Source organism: Entelurus aequoreus, linkage group LG10 (genome assembly GCF_033978785.1).
Source record: "Entelurus aequoreus isolate RoL-2023_Sb linkage group LG10, RoL_Eaeq_v1.1, whole genome shotgun sequence".
Lineage (NCBI taxonomy): Eukaryota > Metazoa > Chordata > Actinopteri > Syngnathiformes > Syngnathidae > Entelurus > Entelurus aequoreus.
Genome location: NC_084740.1, coordinates 43,955,020 through 43,972,856, shown reverse-complemented (window position 1 = coordinate 43,972,856; position 17,837 = coordinate 43,955,020). Strand labels below are relative to the sequence as shown.

The window sequence follows — 17,837 nt, the reverse complement described above, 5'->3', positions numbered from 1 at the left end:
ATAAACTACGTCTCGAATCTTGATTTAGGGTCGGAAAAAAAACCTGAAAAACGGGAGATAATTTTTTTCCCCCCCGAGATTAAAAAGGACGGAATTCCGACTTTAGACGGAAAAATCACATGCCTGACGTATAATCGAATATCACGATATGGTCATTTTCTATATCGCACAGAGACAAACCCGCGATGTATCGAGTATATTGATATATCGCCCAGCCCTAGTGCAAAGGTAATGTATAGTATGTAATGCATGATTGTCCAGTTTTGCCTGTTCAGGAATTGTGTGCTCCTTTCAACAATAGTAAAAAAAAAAATACCAGATTTCCGAGAATTTTCAGTTTTTAGGGACCTTTTCCCCATTCAAAATGAATCATCCATTTTTCACACTTCGACAATTCCCACATTTTTCAACCTATTCAAACCATTCCACCTTCAACACATTCAACTCATCCTGGATATTCAAACTTAACACTTTCCCACTTTCCAAACCAAATTCCGGTTTTCCTGGAAATTCAAACTCCTCCACATTCAAACCATTCAAACTATTCTTACATTCAATCAATCAATCAATCAATGTTTATTTATATAGTCCTAAATCACAAGTGTCTCAAAGGGCTGCACAAGCCACAACGACATCCTCGGTACAGAGCCCACATAAGGGCAAGGAAAAACTCACCCCAGTGGGACGTCGATGTGAATGACTATGAGAAATAGGGCTGATACTCGAAACCGGTTTTCCTGGTTGTTCGATAACAAAAGAACCGAGTCCTCGGACTCGAATCCCTTTTTGAGAACCGGTACCCGTTATCGAGACGACTATAGCACAGAAAAAGAGTTGGAATTTTTATTCGAATCCCTGGGAACGAAACGAGTCCCGACCAGAAATGCTCCGTGTGACATCACAAGAAATGACGTCACGTAGCTCAGTCATTAGGCGCAGATAGCGAAAGCAGGAAAAAAATGGACCGGAAAAAGCGCTCCAAGGTGTAATAAAGTTCAAAACAAAAGGTATAATAATAATAATAATTTACTGAGAGATTTGAGCAGGGTACAAACACATGACCAACACTTTTACCACCAACCGGAAACATAGCAACCAAGCTAGCAACGCACCTCCTTTACGGCAGCTGTCGCAACGTTCTTAAAGCAACCGCAGCACATACATATATATATACACAACACATCTCCCTTTTTTAACTTTTGTTTTTCTTTCCTTGTAAACAAAACAAAATCACACTGTATATGTGTTGTCTGTCTAATTATAAATAATGCAGACGAGGCGTGTTGGCTGAGTTCTTGACGTTTACTTTCACAGCATGCTCATAACCTCATTCTTAGGTGCCGGGTGGCGACATGCAACAACACTTTTCGGGGATACCGCGCATGCTCGTCACTCCCGTTGCATGCTGGATAATGTAGTTGTTATATTCCCTGGCTCATAACATCACATCTTTCCCCCTATAAAGAAATAATGTTAACTCAATAAAGTGTATTTCTTTTTTTAGCTTTAACTTTTCATTTTTTAGCATTGTAACCACATTTGCAAACAACTTTTCTCTTCATGGAATTTTCTTTCAATAAAGAAATAAAGTGCAAAAATGTCAAAGCATCATAACAAACAGTTATGTCAAATAGCAGCAGAAGTGCACTTTTTGGAGAGCTGTATTATTTTTAGTTTTGTGCCCAATGGACTGATTTTATTTAACACTATATTATTATTTATACACCTATAGTGATCACAGAGACAGGTTGTTTTTGTGTTACTGTATAAATTTGTTTTTCTGAAAAATCACACTTAATATACTTTGGGTAACAACAGTCAATATTTATTTTTTTAATTTTATTTTTTTAGGGGGGTAACAGTCAATATGTATTTATTTATTAGATAAAAAAGGTTTCTTATATAATAAAAGTGAGCTTTTGTTAAACCAAATATTGTGTGTTTTTTTCCATATACAACAACCTATCTGGACTCGATAAGAGAATTGATAAGGAATCGGTTCGATAAGAGGATTCGATATTAGGCTCAAACTCGATAATTTCTTATAAAACATCATCCCTAATGAGAAACCTTGGAGAGGACCGCATATGTGGGTAACCCCCCCACCCCCTCTAGGGTAGACCGAAAGCAATGGATGTCGAGTGGGTCATTCATACTACATTCTGTCAGCATTTCACTTCAACTTCAGCATTGGAGCATTCACATGCCATTCTTTCAGGAATTGCTTCATCTAGTTTACCTCTAGGATTTAATCTCATCTACCAATCTCTTTTGGACACTTACATGTCCAATCTAATGTACCACACAATTTTCATCAGATCATTTACTAACAATATCATGAATGAAAATGTCATGTCAAATTCTATAACATGCATGCAAACAACTCAGACAACCTTTCTCAATTGGCGACTCTGTCATGTAGCCACGCCCCCTCAGGTAACATCCGCTGTTGTGACCTCTGTCTACAAAAATATACCTTCTCGCTGGCTTCTAATAAATTCTTCAGAGCAGGGATGTCAAAGTGGTTTTCATTGAGGGCCACATGGCAGTTATGGCTGCCATCAGAGGGCCGCTTGTAACAGTGAATAATGTATGAATTTGCCTCTGGATTTCATTATTAATTGTATCAATTGTTTTATGTAGACTGTTGATTTTACAGTAAAAACTTTACATTTACAACAATTTACTGTAAAATAGTGGGTTTTTTTTCATTTTTTACAACATTTTACGGTAAATGGAAAGACACTACCACTGTTTTTCAGGGGGGTTTTTACAGAAAAAGCTGGCAGCTTAGTTGCCAGAATGTTTGTGTTAAATTGACATTGGTTTTTACAACATGATATTGTGAATGGTTGTGAGCCCTGGAGTAAAATAGGCAGCTTATTAAAGTAGAAATTGTCATAAAGTGATGACGAAAAAGAGGAAAAGTGTGTTACTTTACACAAAACACAAGCACTACAAAAAAAGACGGTATGTTTATGTTATTTGTCGCTCCGTGGAGGCGAAGTTTGCAGCTCCAGCATCCGAGCAGGGAAATTTGAAAAAGACAAGACAAATGGCCAAATGGTTCGGGACTAACAGTATTTGGATTGTAACCATCCAAATATGATTGGCAGCAAAGTGGACAAGTAAGCTAGCTGGACGGTTAGCTAACTAGCGAGTTTGTGTCAGTGCTCCGCGTCCTGCCACTCGTTCAAATCCCATTTTATCGATATTTCCTTTAAAAAAACGCAATATTTTGACTCAAACATGAATGTTTAAAGTGGGAACCAGGGCAGTGGAGCCAACTCGCCCTGGATGCAGTAAGATGGAGAGCAAGGAGGAAGGGTTGCTTTTAGAGAGGTCCGATAATGGCTTTTTTGACGATATCCGATATTGTCCAACTCTTAATTACCGATTCCGATATCAACCGATACCCGATATATACAGTGGTGGAATGAACACATTATTATGCCTAGTTTTGTTGTGATGCCCCGCTGGATGCATTAAACAATGTAACAAGGTTTTCCAAAATAAATCAACTCAAGTTGTGTGTGTGAAAATCTGGAGATATTATGTGACTGGGCCGGCACGCAAAGGCAGTGCGTTTAAGGTTTATTGGCGCTCTGTACTTCTCCCTACGTCTGTGTACACAGCGGCGTTTTAAAAAGTCATACGTTTTACTTTTTGAAACCGATGCAGATAATTTCCGATATGACCTTTTTAAAGCATTTATCGGCCGATATTATCGGCAGTCTGATATTATCGGACATCCCTAGATATTTCCTTTAAAAAACACGATATTTTGACTCAAACATGAATGTTTAAAGTGGTAACCAGTGGAGCCTACTCGCCCTGGATGCAGGGGGGATGGAGAGCCAGGAGGAAGGGTTGGCATTGTGGAGTAAAATAGGCATCTTATTAAAGTAGAAATTGTCATAAAGTGATGGCAAATAAGAGGAAAAGTGTGTTACTTTACACAAAACACAAGCACTACAAAAAGACGGTATGTTTATGTTATTTGTCGCTCCGTGGAGGCGAAGTTTGCAGCTCCAGCATCCGAGCAGGGAAATGTGAAAAAGACAAGCTCGAAACGCGCCGTTTTCACTGCCGAGGAGGTTTGGACCGCGGTTTTCTCGGGGCGTCTCTGGCAGCGAGCACGCAAACATAAACAAATATAAACAAGACACATTAGCCTTTGCACGCCCGCCGCGCTACAAAGGCAGCGGATCCTAGCCACTGCGCAGCGCCACTGCGCAGGATATGAATGGAGACGCTAGCTAGCTACATGCTAGCTATCGTTCCCCCCCGCTCCAAAAACAACACCAACCCGCCGTGTTCCGCTTCAAATAACGCCAACAATAGCGAGTCGAGACGGCGACGCGATGAGGAGAACCGTCGCCCCTCAGCTGGGACTCCGCGGCGGTGTTCCATCGGGGCTAACCTGGCTAGTTAGCCTGCTATGCTACCAACAATAATGAGACGTATCGCTAGCTTCAGCCTTTGACATTCAAAACAAACCGCCATGAGAGGCGGCTTTAAAAGCTCCGCTGCCCCGCCGCGCGGCGCTCCGCCCGGGCTGGCCTCGCCGCCGGTGTGGACGCGGGGCGGACGAAATGCGCAGCGAGCTTCTATGTTGCCTGGCGAGCAAAATATGACTTAATGTTGGAATAGTCTTGGATGATGGGGGGAATGCTTGCTGGGGAGTTCGCTGGCCAAAGCAGCCCGAGTGCGGCGGCGTTGCGCTTCGACGGCGCCGGCCGCGCACTCGGCCAGGCCGGTGCAGCGGCGGAATAATGCAGCTTTGTTGCAGTTATTGGCATTAATAGACAAATTGCTACATTGTAACAAACTCACCCGAGACGATAGAGGTGCAGGCAGCGCGGGGTCTCCAGGACAGCCTCGCACGGGCTGCTGCACAGGACCCAACTACGGGCAGGAAGCTTAGGCGACTTCCGCTTTGCCTGATTGGAAAAATCCGCGCTCCTTTCCAAGTGCGCTTTCAGAACCAATTCGTTTGCCCCCAAAACTTCAGGAAAAATTACGATTTTTTTTTTTATTGCGAACAAAAAGGCGATCGTTTTGCTTTTGTTAATAAATTGACAAAACGGGCATTTTTATTGCAATTATGTCTGCCTTCAGAGGGCCGCTTGTAACAGTGAATTATAAATATTTAGCTCGTTACACAATTTGCATACAGGCAACTGCTTTTTGATTGTTATATATATTACTGACAGATTGATGGATAACTTCAAGCCATGGTGACAAGCCGATATTTAAGTATTTTTTTGATAAACAAAAAAAAGCTAACAGATTGATGGATAACTTGCTTGGAAATCAAGCCAAGGTATAATATAAAAGTATTTATTTTTGATAAACAAAAAAGCTTGGAACATCTTATAAAAAAATGGACAGAATAAAAGAAAGTGCCATCATTCCATATTTTTGCAGGCCAGATTAAATCATGTGACGGACCACGTAAAATGGCGTGCCAGACCACTTAAATCAGAGGTCCCCAAACTACGGCCCGCGGGCCAGCATCCAGATGTCCTGAGTAAAAAAAATAAAATAAAAAGGTTTTATTTACTTATTTATTTGTAATTATTATATTTTTAATCTGTGCTTTCTCGCCCATCCATCAATCCATTTTCTACCGCTTGTTACTGGATCTCTTAGCCGCTCAGGCTCAGGAAGCTTAGGCGACTCTCGCCTTGCCTGATTGGAATCCGCGCTCATTTCCAACCGCGCTTTCATAACCATATATATATATATGTATATATATATATATATATATATATATATATATATATATATATATATATGACATATATGTTGAGTAAGAAGGACCATCAAGACAGAATAGGAATATCATCAAGTTTTACTAAAGCTTTAGGAGACCACCCTTACAATGCGGTAATACCAGTATCTAGAAGCGGTCGAAAAATCAAACGGGAAGAGACAACCTATTGAATACGAAAACAGCCCCCACCTCGCCCAGAAAGGAATACAGCCTCATTGTTCTGATACTGATAAGGTAAATATTTATACACGTGGAATAGCCTCGTTACACAATTTGCATACAGGCAACGGCTTTTTGATTGTTATATGTATTACTAACAGATTGGTGGATAACTTCAAGCCATGGTGACAAGCAGATATTTAAGTTTTTGTTTTTTTGATAAACAAAAAAAGCTTGGAACTTCTTATAAAAAATGGACAGAATAAAAGAAAGTGCCATCATTCCATTTTTTCGCAGGCCAGATTAAATCATGTAAAATGGCGTGCCAGACCACTTAAATCAGAGGTCCCCAAACTAAGGCCGTGGGCCAGATACGGCCCACCAGCATCCAAAATCCGACCCGCGTGTAGTCCTGAATAAAAATAAACATTTATTTTTTTCAATGTTTTTTTTTTTGTGTCTGTTTTTTATTTATTTTTTATTTTTTTAATCTGTCCTTTCTCATCCATTCATCAATCCATACTGGGTCTCCAGTGACATCATCACGCTCGCGCCGCAAAGTCGGGCGAGAGCGCGGCATGTGCACGAGGAAAAAAAAAGGCGAAATCGTTGGGGAAACGTAAGATATACTCCGAGTGTAGAGTTTTTAAACATCAGTGGCTTTTTTGTTCAATGTAAGGAAAAGGCAGTTGGTCTAATCTGCAATGAGACAGATTCAATCAATCAATCAATCAATCAATCAATGTTTATTTACAAACCCCGTTTCCATATGAGTTGGGAAATTGTGTTAGATGTAAATATAAACGGAATACAATGATTTGCAAATCCTTTTCAACCCATATTCAAACTCATAAACTTTTTTTTTTTTTGCAAATAATAATTAACTTAGAATTTCATGGCTGCAACACGTGCCAAAGTAGTTGGGAAAGGGCATGTTCACCACTGTGTTACATGGCCTTTCCTTTTAACAACACTCAGTAAAGGTTTGGGAACTGAGGAGACACATTTTTGAAGCTTCTCAGGTGGAATTCTTTCCCATTCTTGCTTGATGTACAGCTTAAGTTGTTAAACAGTCCGGGGGTCTCCCTTGTGCTATTTTAGGCTTCATATTGCGCCACACATTTTCAATGTCTGGACTACAGGCAGGCCAGTCTAGTACCCGCACTCTTTTACTATGAAGCCACGTTGATGTAACGCGTGGCTTGGCATTGTCTTGCTGAAATAAGCAGGGGCGTCCATGGTAACGTTGCTTGGATGGCAAGATATGTTGCTCCAAAAGCTGTATGTACCTTTCAGCATTAATGGTGCCTTCACAGATGTGTAAGTTACCCATGTCTTGGGCACTATTACACCCCCATACCATCACAGATGCTGGCTTTTCAACTTTGCACCTATAACAATCCGGATGGTTCTTTTCCTCTTTGGTCCGGAGGACATGACGTCTACAATTTCCAAAAACAATTTGAAATGTGGACTCGTCAGACCACAGAACACTTTTCCACTTTCTATCAGTCCATCTTAGATGAGCTCAGGCCCAGCGAAGCCGACGGCGTTTCTGGGTGTTGTTGATAAACGGTTTTTGCCTTGCATAGGAGAGTTTTAACTTGCACTTACAGATGTAGCGACCAACCGTAGTTACTGACAGTGGGTTTCTGAAGTGTTCCTGAGCCCATGTGGTGATATCCTTTACACACTGATGTCGCTTGTTGATGCAGTACAGCCTGAGAGATCGAAGGTCACGGGCTTAGCTGCTTACGTGCAGTGATTTCTCCAGTTTCTCTGAACCCTTTGATGATATTACGGAGCGTAGATGGTGAAATCCCTAAATTCCTTGCAATAGCTGTTTGAGAAAGGTTGTTCTTAAACTGTTCAACAATATGCTCAGGCATTTGTTGACAAAGTGGTGGCCCTCGCCCCATCCTTGTTTGTGAATGACTGAGCATTTCATGGAATCTAGTTTTATACCCAATCATGGCACCCACCTGTTCCCAATTTGCCTGTTCACCTGTGGGATGTTCCAAATAAGTCTTTGATGAGCATTCCTCAACTTTATCAGTATTTATTGCCACCTTTCCCAACTTCTTTGTCACGTGTTGCTGGCATCAAATTCTCAAGTTAATGATTATTTGCAACAACAACAAAATGTTTATCAGTATGAACATCACATTTGTTGTCTTTGTAGCATATTCAACTGAAAATGGGTTGAAAATGATTTGCAAATCATTGTATTCCGTTTATATTTACATCGAACACAATTTCCCAACTCATATGGAAACAGGGTTTGTATATAGCCCTAAATCACAGGTGTCTCAAAGGGCTGCACAAGCCACAACGACATCCTCGGTTCAGATCCCACATCAGGGCAAGGAAAAACTCAACCCAGTGGGATGACAATGAGAAACCTTGGAGAGGACCGCAGATGTGGGGGAAATATTAGCTGCTTTAAACAGGACTACGAATAAAGAAAGAACTCTTAAAAATATATGCATTCTCCACATTCCCCCTTTAGATCTTCTCCAGAAGATCTCTCCTACCAGAGCAACACTTCTAAAGCACGCCCTACATTAAATTGGTGCTGTTTTGGTTTTCGAGCATGCTAACAATCAAACCATAGTTACATGGGAGAGGGATGGAAGGAGTGAACGTCAATGTTGTCATTGTCAGGGAAGGAAACTAACAGTCATCGAAAAGTCACTACTGTGCTTGACCCCCTTCAGTGACATAGCATGCCCAGAAACAGGGTGGGGTTGACCTTCGACAGCTCTAACAACGATGCGGGTGCATAGGGACCTAGCACAGGGGGCGATAAAGCATCCGCATGAGGCCATGATTGCCAAGAAAACTCCAATGGAGACCAGGGCAGACTTAATTAGGTCAGACCACCTGCCGAAGGTGTTGTGGAGCCAATCTTTAAAGGGGTCAGAGACACCGGAAACTTCAGTTAGTTCTTTAGACAGGGCTCAGAGGCCTTCTAAGCCCCTCTGGACCGAGCCATCGGGGGCAATGTTGTTAGGAATGGAGGTGCAGCATTGGTCGCCAAACATTGCGCACACACACCTTCTTCCTTGGCTAGGATGCGGTCAAGGCCTATGCGGTTCTAGACGGCCATGAGGGAGGTCGGGGAAGTTGTTCAGCAAGTCCCTCGACAGCGTCACGAGTCAGATTGGTCAGTCTCAACGGATTATAAAAAAACATAGTTAATGCGTTCTACATTCTTAGTAGCAGTCACTGGGAAAATAGCACTAATGATAGGAAGGTTCTCGGCACCTGCACAGGATTCACACCACAATTTGTGCTGGGAGATGACCCCCCTTGGTTGTCCAATTGCATCAAAGTAAATACTATCTGGGTTTTTCATCAAATCAAAGGAGCCCATTACACTCCTCCGAGATACAATATGGCGGCGTCGGCGGTAAGTCAGAGAGGCCGCGGAAACAGGAGTTCCAAAGGGTATCAATTTCGTGCCCACTAGGGTCAGTGGGGTCACTAGTCTAACCATAGCACAAAGCCCAACGGCCGACGTCGGGATTCTAATACACAATGTGTGTTCCCCCCAATACCAAAATAAGTCCGCCCGTGCCCAAGGGCCTATTTGTTAGCCATCCAACAGACTGGTGGACCAGGAAGGGTCAATGTCACCTAATTTGTTGGGGGACGAAGATGGTCCCGTGAATTGAAAACACGTGTAATCCAACTTCTGGGCTAGAAAAGGGAAGAAGTCGGGTGGAATTGTCAATAGGAGGGTACACACTATACAACAATTCGCAACCTGGCGGCCTGGGTTCAGAAAACAAGGAAATAAGACAGTTGGAGCCATTTGTATCAGCCAATTTAAAAGGGGCGGGATAAGTGTGGGGAAAGGGACGTCCAGTGGAACAAGCAATACAGTCACCTAGGTCATGGCTCTTGGCCAGGCTAGTCATCCACCTGAGCCACAGGTTGCCTGGTCTATAAAATCCACTACACCTCCCTGATACCGAAGTACATGTCAAACTACTTCCTTAACGTAAATGACCGCCATAACCACAACACCAGGGGGAGCTCCACTAACCACGTTAAACCCAGATTCCGAACTAACAAAGGTCTTAACTCATTCTCTTTCTATGCCACATCAATGTGGAATGTGCTCCCAACAGGTATAAAAGAAAGGGCATCTCTATCCTCCTTCAAAACCGCAAAAAAAGTTCACCTCCAGGCAGCTACAACCCTAAACTAACACCCTCCCCGGATTGCTAATAATCAAATGTAAACAATCAAATGCAGATACTTTTTCTTATGCCTTCTGCATGATCTCTCTCTCTCTCTCTCTCTCTCTCTCTCTCTCTCTCTCTCTCTCTCTCTCTCTATGTCCACTACTTGCTGTCCATATCCTACCCCCCCACCCCCCTCCACACCCCTGATTGTAAATAATGTAAATAATTCAATGTGATTATCTTGTGTGATGACTGTATTATGATGATAGTATATATGATAGTATATATCTGTATCATGAATCAATTTAAGTGGACCCCGACTTAAACAAGTTGAAAAACTTATTCGGGTGTTACCATTTAGTGGTCAATTGTACGGAATATGTACTTCACTGTGCAACCTACTAATAAAAGTCTCAATCAATCAATCAATGCCCGCTCCTATGGTCAAAGTTACCGGGTCTTCGGTGGTGATGTTGTTAGTATTCACAGATGTGAGAGCCTTTGAAATGTCACCGAAGGGAAAAGGCACTTTTGGTGCTAAAGAGGGTCGAGAGGTAGTCCATGCCCTGTCATGATAATCGCCAAATATGGAGGTGGGTTGCTGTTGTGGTTTTGATAATAGGGGCCGGGAGGACCCCAATGCCCTGTGTAGTGGGACAAGTGTCCCTATGAGGGGCACCACTTACCAGAATACGTTGTCTGCTGCCTGTTCTAACACTTGTCAGTCACTGTCGTCGGCAAGGAGGGACTGAGGCACAAGGACAGCAGAACAAGCCCAAGCACAAGTCCCTCAGGGACTACTACTGGGTGTAACATCCTGCCTTTTGTCAATCAAAATCAGGGTAATTTGAGTAACGAAATGGGGATCAATATCAGATTCCTCACTTACTTCAAAGATACAAAAAGCTATGCGGAAAACAAGCAAGAGAAATTGAGCAACAATGAGCATATGGAGTGGTCTCAAGCAATGATATACGATACAGCAGTTGAGCAGGTCTGGAAGATCTACACAACGGTTGACGGCAGCTCAACGGAAGGAGATCTCTCTCAGCATCGTCTTCTGGGCTGTGAGACTATGTGTTGCAAATTTCTACAGCCTCGTTCTTCTTTGACCTGGGGGGAGAGGTTACCAGCACATCACCCCCTTCTGTGGCAAACAATGAATCTTCTGTTAGCTTCCGTCCTTCATCAGGTGCCACAGGTCCAAAAGGCAAAGCTTGGTGGTCTAGTGGGACAGATGATGTGGCGATGTCAGCAATGACGTTTGTCGGAGACCTGCCAGGTTCCTCAGTAGGAGTGCAGAGGGAGACGTGGTACCAGATGACGCCTTTACCAGCGAGTCACGTCCGCACCATGACCTTGAAGGGACCAGTCCACCTGAGCTCCATCCACTTGCGCTTGATGACCTTGACCCTGACCCTCTCAGCGGGCGGAAGGGAATCTGGAGTGACGGGCTGTCGTCCTCGAATCTGCACAGAGGAACTGGCAGAGAAATTCTGAATTTGGTCAACATACCATTTTGGTTTCACGCTGATTCCTCCGTCCAAGGGAGCTGCTGGTCCTGGGAAGGGCTGACCTGTATGCAGTTCATAAGGTGAAAAATTCAAAGGGCGAAAAAACTGTTTTAGTCACGGACATTTGAATGATCATTAACGCCAATGGCAACATGTCAATCCAATTCAATTTGGTCTGTGCAGAGATTTTAGCCAATTTTGTTTTGATGTTCTGGTTCATCCTTTCAACCTTACCTTGGGACTGAGGATGGTACACCGAGCCGAACCTGTGTTCGAGTCCGAGAGCCTTTTCGACCAAGGCTAAGTGAGTATTTTTCAAATGAGTACCGTTGTCTGACCTAATCTTTTTAGGGAAACCATGTTGGGGTATGAGGTCATTCACAAGCCATTTAATTACTGATTTTGCATCCCCTTTTGAGGTTGTGGTTGCTTCCGGCCAACCACCGTAATTGTCAACACAAGTCAGTAAGTACCTTTCCCCTTGTACAGGGTTGATCATATCAGTGAAATCAAAAACTTGACACGCTCAAACTCGACACGCTCCCCCCTCACCTCCTCCCCCTTCTGTTTCTGAAAAAAGGGACTGTGTTAGTAGTACTATCACTTTCAGAAACATCCAAGAAAAAGGGCGGCTGATAGTCAAGCACAGCAAAAGCAGAGGCGGAGGACAGGTCATGTTTGAGGTCAATGAAAGCCTTTTCAGCCTCTTCAGGGCGGCATTAGGGTTGGGGACCCCATAGCGATATCGACCCTACATTTTATGCAAAGTATTGAATATGGTGAAAGCCACAAAATATGCATATACGTATATATTGACACAAACATGAGAAAAACACCAACCTTATGACAGGTGCTTTTGCAATGGTGATTTGATCTTTTACAACACCTAGTGGCCACAATAATTCATTAAGTCAAGCTCATGGTGCAGAAAGTTGAATGATGCGGACACATTTGTTACTGAATACTTTCTATCAGACTTCTGTCTTGGAGACTTTGTGTACGTAATAAGCAACTATAATATTTGATAGGCTTAAATGTGCTGTTTTAGCTTAGCTGTTGTGTAGCTGCTAGCTCCTGGTAGCCTACAGCAGTGGTGTCCACAGCTATGTTTTTAACAGACAACTGAAACAATTGAAAGTGTGGTATTTGCGTGTCGGTTCAATCAGCGGCAGCTACGCCCTGTTTCGTCATTTGGACCTAAGTCTTTGGTTTCGTAGGCGAGACAGAGAGGAAGGGAACAATGTGGGACAGCAATTGTGTCCATTTTATACCATGCTAGTTGTTGCAAGGATAGGTCAACATGTGTTCCTGCTCACAGCCAGAGGACAGTTTCATGTGAAAATGATGTAATATTTGGTCTTTTAAATGTACATATAGCATATGAAAAAAGGATACGGAAGACTTTGACTCTTCTTTGATTACTCAATTTATTATTACAACCTGGGAGAGCTACTTGCAATAGCAGCCGTAACGCTCAACTGTCAATCGGGGGTAATTTGCATTGTTGCATATTGATAAATTGTTGAAAAATAGGGCGTTTGAGTGTGAGTAAAATATTATTTTTCAGGCACAATTCATCAACAATGTTTCCTAAAGGAGTTGACTAAAGTAGTAACAGGGCAAATAACACATTACATATACAATCCTTCCTGAAGTTAAATAAGTAGAATTTAAAATTAATAATGGAAATAACCCTACTAATGATTTTTTTTTAAACAAAGAATAACAGTTATTGTTGACACCTGTTATATATGTAATGCTATAGAAGATGTCAATCATTTTATGTTGGAATGTGATACTGCACATTTATTTTCTGAGGAGATAGGTATAGAGATGTCCCTGTTTACTATGGAAGATATTAAGGTTGGCCTTTTTATTACATTTAGCAACCTAGAAATTAGTAATAATATTATCATGTTTCAAGCTAAATTTTTTCAATCACAAATGTCGATTTCTTAAAGGGAAACTGACATTCTCACACTGGTTTACTGATTTCAAGTTATTAATAAAATCTTGAAATATGGTAAAAAATTAATAAATTTAAAAGCCCTTAAATGATTATCTTAGTTGGAGGAATTTAAGTTGTTTCAAATAAGACCATTTTTAATATATATTAATATATTACTTAATTTTAGATACGTATTTATTTATTTTATCCATTTGTATTTTCTCTTACTTTATTGTATTTACCATTTTTTGCTTGTATAAAGATATTGACTGCTCAACCCCATAAATGTTCGAATCATTGTAATTTATTGGCAGTGCCTTCATTTATTTGTATATGTTCAATATGTATTGTTTGTGTGTTCTATTGTTCAATTAAAATAAAAAAGGCGATTGTTGACATCAGAGTTTACAGACCGCTCGTGAACGCACCAATCAGCGCTTACTATAGAAGAGATGAAGTTTGGCATTTTTATTACTTTTATCAACCTAGAAAGTATCAATAATATTATTATGTTTCAAACTGAATTTTTCCATCACAAAAGTAGATTTCTTAAAGGGAAACCGACATTCTCACACTGGTTTAATGATTTCAAGTTATTAAAAAAATCTTGAAATATGGTAAAAAAAAACTTTAAAAAAAAAAAAAAGACCTTAAATGATTATCTTAGTTGGAGGAATTGAAGTTGTTTTAAATAAGACAATTTGTAATATATATTAATATATTACTTAATTTTATTTACGTATTTATTTATTTTATCCATTTGTATTTTCTCTTACTTTATTTTCTTTACCATTTTTTTGTTTATATAAAGATATTGACAGCTCAACCCCATAAATGGTCGAATCATTGTAATTTATTGGCAGTGCCTTCATTTATTTGTATATGTTCAATATGTATTGTTTGTGTGTTCTCTTGTTCAATGGGTGAGGGCCGACATCCGGGCAACTGAGCTACATACGGGTTCTTCGAGCCATAGCAACCAGACTGGCGTTGAAAACAAACCGTTGCCATTACTCTTTAACCTGTCGCCCTACGCTGGTTAAACCCGTCATTCTGCCTCCAAAATGCCGAAAAACTGTGTTGTTCTTGGTTGTGCTAACCACAACTGGAAACAGGGAAAACAAAGGTTGTATTTTGTTCTGCCAAAGCGTGATAAAAGCCCACAGAGACGAGACAAATGGCTCGCAGCTTTACACTGGGAAAACGAGGACGGTTCTCACTGGAGTCCCCCAGAGTCCCGGGTCGTGTGTTCGGATCACTTCGTTTCTGGTAAATATAAGGAAGAAAAATCCATCTTCTTAACCACAACTTGGCTATACGTCCGTGCTAATGTTGTACTTGTTGAATTTGTACCTTATAATGTTCGACAGCTGAAGTTGTTGTACAAAAATAACATGCGGTATATACTATATAGTCTATAGCCTAGCTAGCTATTTTCGAAAACCGGACAACGAGAGGATACCAAAGGCAGCGTTAAGATGGACACCACCGGGAAAACGTAAGCCAGGGCGGCCAAAAAACACCTGGCGAAGAACAGTTGAAGGGGAGCTGAAAGAGATGAAGCTTACATGGGGCGAGGCACAGAGACGAGGACAGCAGCGAGATGAATGGCGTCGAGTCGTCGAAGCCTTATTTCCCATCCGAGAAGAAGAGGATTAAGTTAAGTAAGTAATATACTATATAGTCTATAGTCTATAGCTAGCTATTTTCGAAAACCGGTTTTGTTTAAATTTGCACTTAACAGTTGGGTTTTTAAAAAACAATAAACCCTATAATTTTCATGTTGCCATTCAATACATGTAGCCCTCAAATCTCTCAATATTTTATACACTAACACTTGATCTTGTTGTTGATAACTTCCGCGTCTCTTTCTTAGTAACGCGCAGGCTAAGCTAACTAGCAAGCTAAGCTAAGCCTGAGAAGCTTTAAAGTTCACTGAGACGAGTCTGACGCAAATAATACATTTTCGTTTTTTCACACGATATGCGAATAAGTAAAAATGCGTAAATGAAGGATTTAACGCCGACTTCCAAGCCACAACGCTCGTTAAATGCTTTTTCTGTCAATGCTGTGTTCGCTGTGAGCTGGTTTGTTTTCAACGAATTCCCGGTTGCTAGGGGATTGGTAGGCGGAAGTGACGTAGGTCCGCCCTCACCCGTTAAAAAAAAGAAGGCGTTTGTTGACATCGGAGTTTACAGAGCGCCCATGAACGCACCAGGCAGCGCTTCCGGTGTAGCCGCGTCACGTGACAGATGACGTAACGTGCTGACTGGTGACAAGTCAACTCTGCTCCTCCTCGCCGCTTCAACCGCTCGCCAAGTAGTTTTTTGTTGACTTTCGCCTCTCGTCGCTCTCCGGACACCGACATGGACAACAGCGGCAAAGAGAAGGAAGCCGCGGCTTTGGTGGCCGAGGCCGAAAAGAAGTTGAAATCGTCGCACTCGTTTTTCGGAGCGCTTTTCGGGTGAGTGTAGCATTAGCATTGTAATGCTAGCTGCTGTCCAGCTAGCTGAGGCCCGACCAAGCAGAAGCTAGCTGGGCAACACTTGGCAACACTTGGCAACACCTGGAATATACAACATCCACTGACGCAACACATCATCAAAACATTAATAGTCGCTGTCACCGAGCAGTGGTGTTGTTCGGGACAGTGTTTGGAAAAAGTTGCCGAGCCAACGCAGTCCAAAGGAGAATGAAAGCGCGCAGTTAAGATAAACATGTAAACAACAAGTGAAGATAAACATGTAAACAACAAGTGAAGATAAACATGTAAACAACAAGTGAAGATAAACATGTAAACAACAAGTGAAGGTAAACAACAAGTGAAGATAAACATGTAAACAACAAGTGAAGGTAAACAACAAGTGAAGATAAACATGTAAACAACAAGTGAAGATAAACAACAAGTGAAGATAAACATGTAAATAACAAGTGAAGATAAACATGTAAACATCAAGTGAAGATAAACATGTAAACAACAAGTGAAGATAAACATGTAAACAACATGTAAACAACAAGTGAAGGTAAACAAGTGAAGATAAACATGTAAACAACAAGTATAGATAAACATGTAAACAACAAGTGAAGATAAACATGTAAACAACAAGTGAAGGTAAACAACAAGTGAAGATAAACATGTAAACAACAAGTGAAGATAAACATGTAAACAACAAGTGAAGATAAACATGTAAACAACAAGTGAAGGTAAACAAGTGAAGATAAACATGTAAACAACAAGTGAAGATAAACATGTAAACAACAATTGAAGATAAACATGTAAACAACTGAAGATTAACATGTAAACAACAAGTGAAGATAAACATGTAAAAAACAAGTGAAGGTAAACAACAAGTGAAGATAAACATGTAAACAACAAGTGAAGATAAACATGTAAACAACAACAAGGTGCTTTGTCCGCTGTAAATATGCTGGCTTTTTAACAGGAAGTCCCGTGAAAAGTAGACATAAGTCATGCTTTCGTTGCTCTGGGACATGAACGCGTCACATTGCGTCATCTAGTGGAGAAAGTTTGTTTACATCACATGTCAACCTCAGCTTGCAGGTGTGTGAGGCCAGTATCATCAGTATCATCATTTACATGAAGCCAGTATCATCATTTACATGCGGCCAGTATCATCAGTATCATCATTTACATGAAGCCAGTATCATCATTTACATGAGGCAAGTATCATCATTTACATAAAGCCAGTATCATCATTTACATGAAGCCAGTATCATCAGTATAATCATTTGCATGAGGCCAGTATCATCAGTATCATCATTTACATGAAGCCAGTATCAGTAAAAATAGCAATGAGCAAATTCAGAGCAAGGAATATCTCTTAAGCAACTAAAACAATAATATATATCAAATAATAATCAATCAATCAATGTCAATCAATGTTTATTTATATAGCCCTAAATCACAAGTGTCTCAAAGGGCTGTACAAGCCACAACGACATCCTCGGTACAGAGCCCACATACGGGCAAGGAAAAACTCACCCCAGTGGGACGTCGGTGAATGACTATGAGAAACCTTGGAGAGGACCGCATATGTGGGTAAACCCCCCCCCCCTCTAGGGGAGACCGAAAGCAACGGATGTCGAGTGGGTCTGACATAACATTGTGAAAGTCCAGTCCACAGTGGATCCAACACATCAGCGGGAGTCCAGTCCACAGCGGGGCCAACAGGAAACCATCCCGAGCGGAGACGGGTCAGCAGCGCAGAGATGTCCCCAACCGA

General features: G+C 41.3%; 2 protein-coding genes across 3 annotated transcripts in view; one reads left to right on the top strand and one right to left on the bottom strand.

Moving 5' to 3' along the window:
• Positions 1-4,967, bottom strand: part of bicra (BRD4 interacting chromatin remodeling complex associated protein) — a 57,827-nt gene extending 52,860 nt beyond the window's left edge. For both annotated transcript variants that reach the window (XM_062060937.1, XM_062060938.1), the window contains exon 1: positions 4,837-4,967. The gene's annotated coding sequence lies outside the window, so the exon portion shown is untranslated. The remainder of the gene's footprint in view (positions 1-4,836) is intronic.
• Positions 4,968-15,806: 10,839 nt separating this feature from the next.
• napab (N-ethylmaleimide-sensitive factor attachment protein, alpha b) overlaps positions 15,807-17,837 on the top strand; it is a 37,524-nt gene continuing 35,493 nt past the window's right edge. The window contains exon 1 of the mRNA XM_062060928.1: positions 15,807-16,057. Within this exon, the coding sequence (XP_061916912.1) occupies positions 15,960-16,057 (98 nt within the window). The 5' untranslated portion in view covers positions 15,807-15,959. The remainder of the gene's footprint in view (positions 16,058-17,837) is intronic.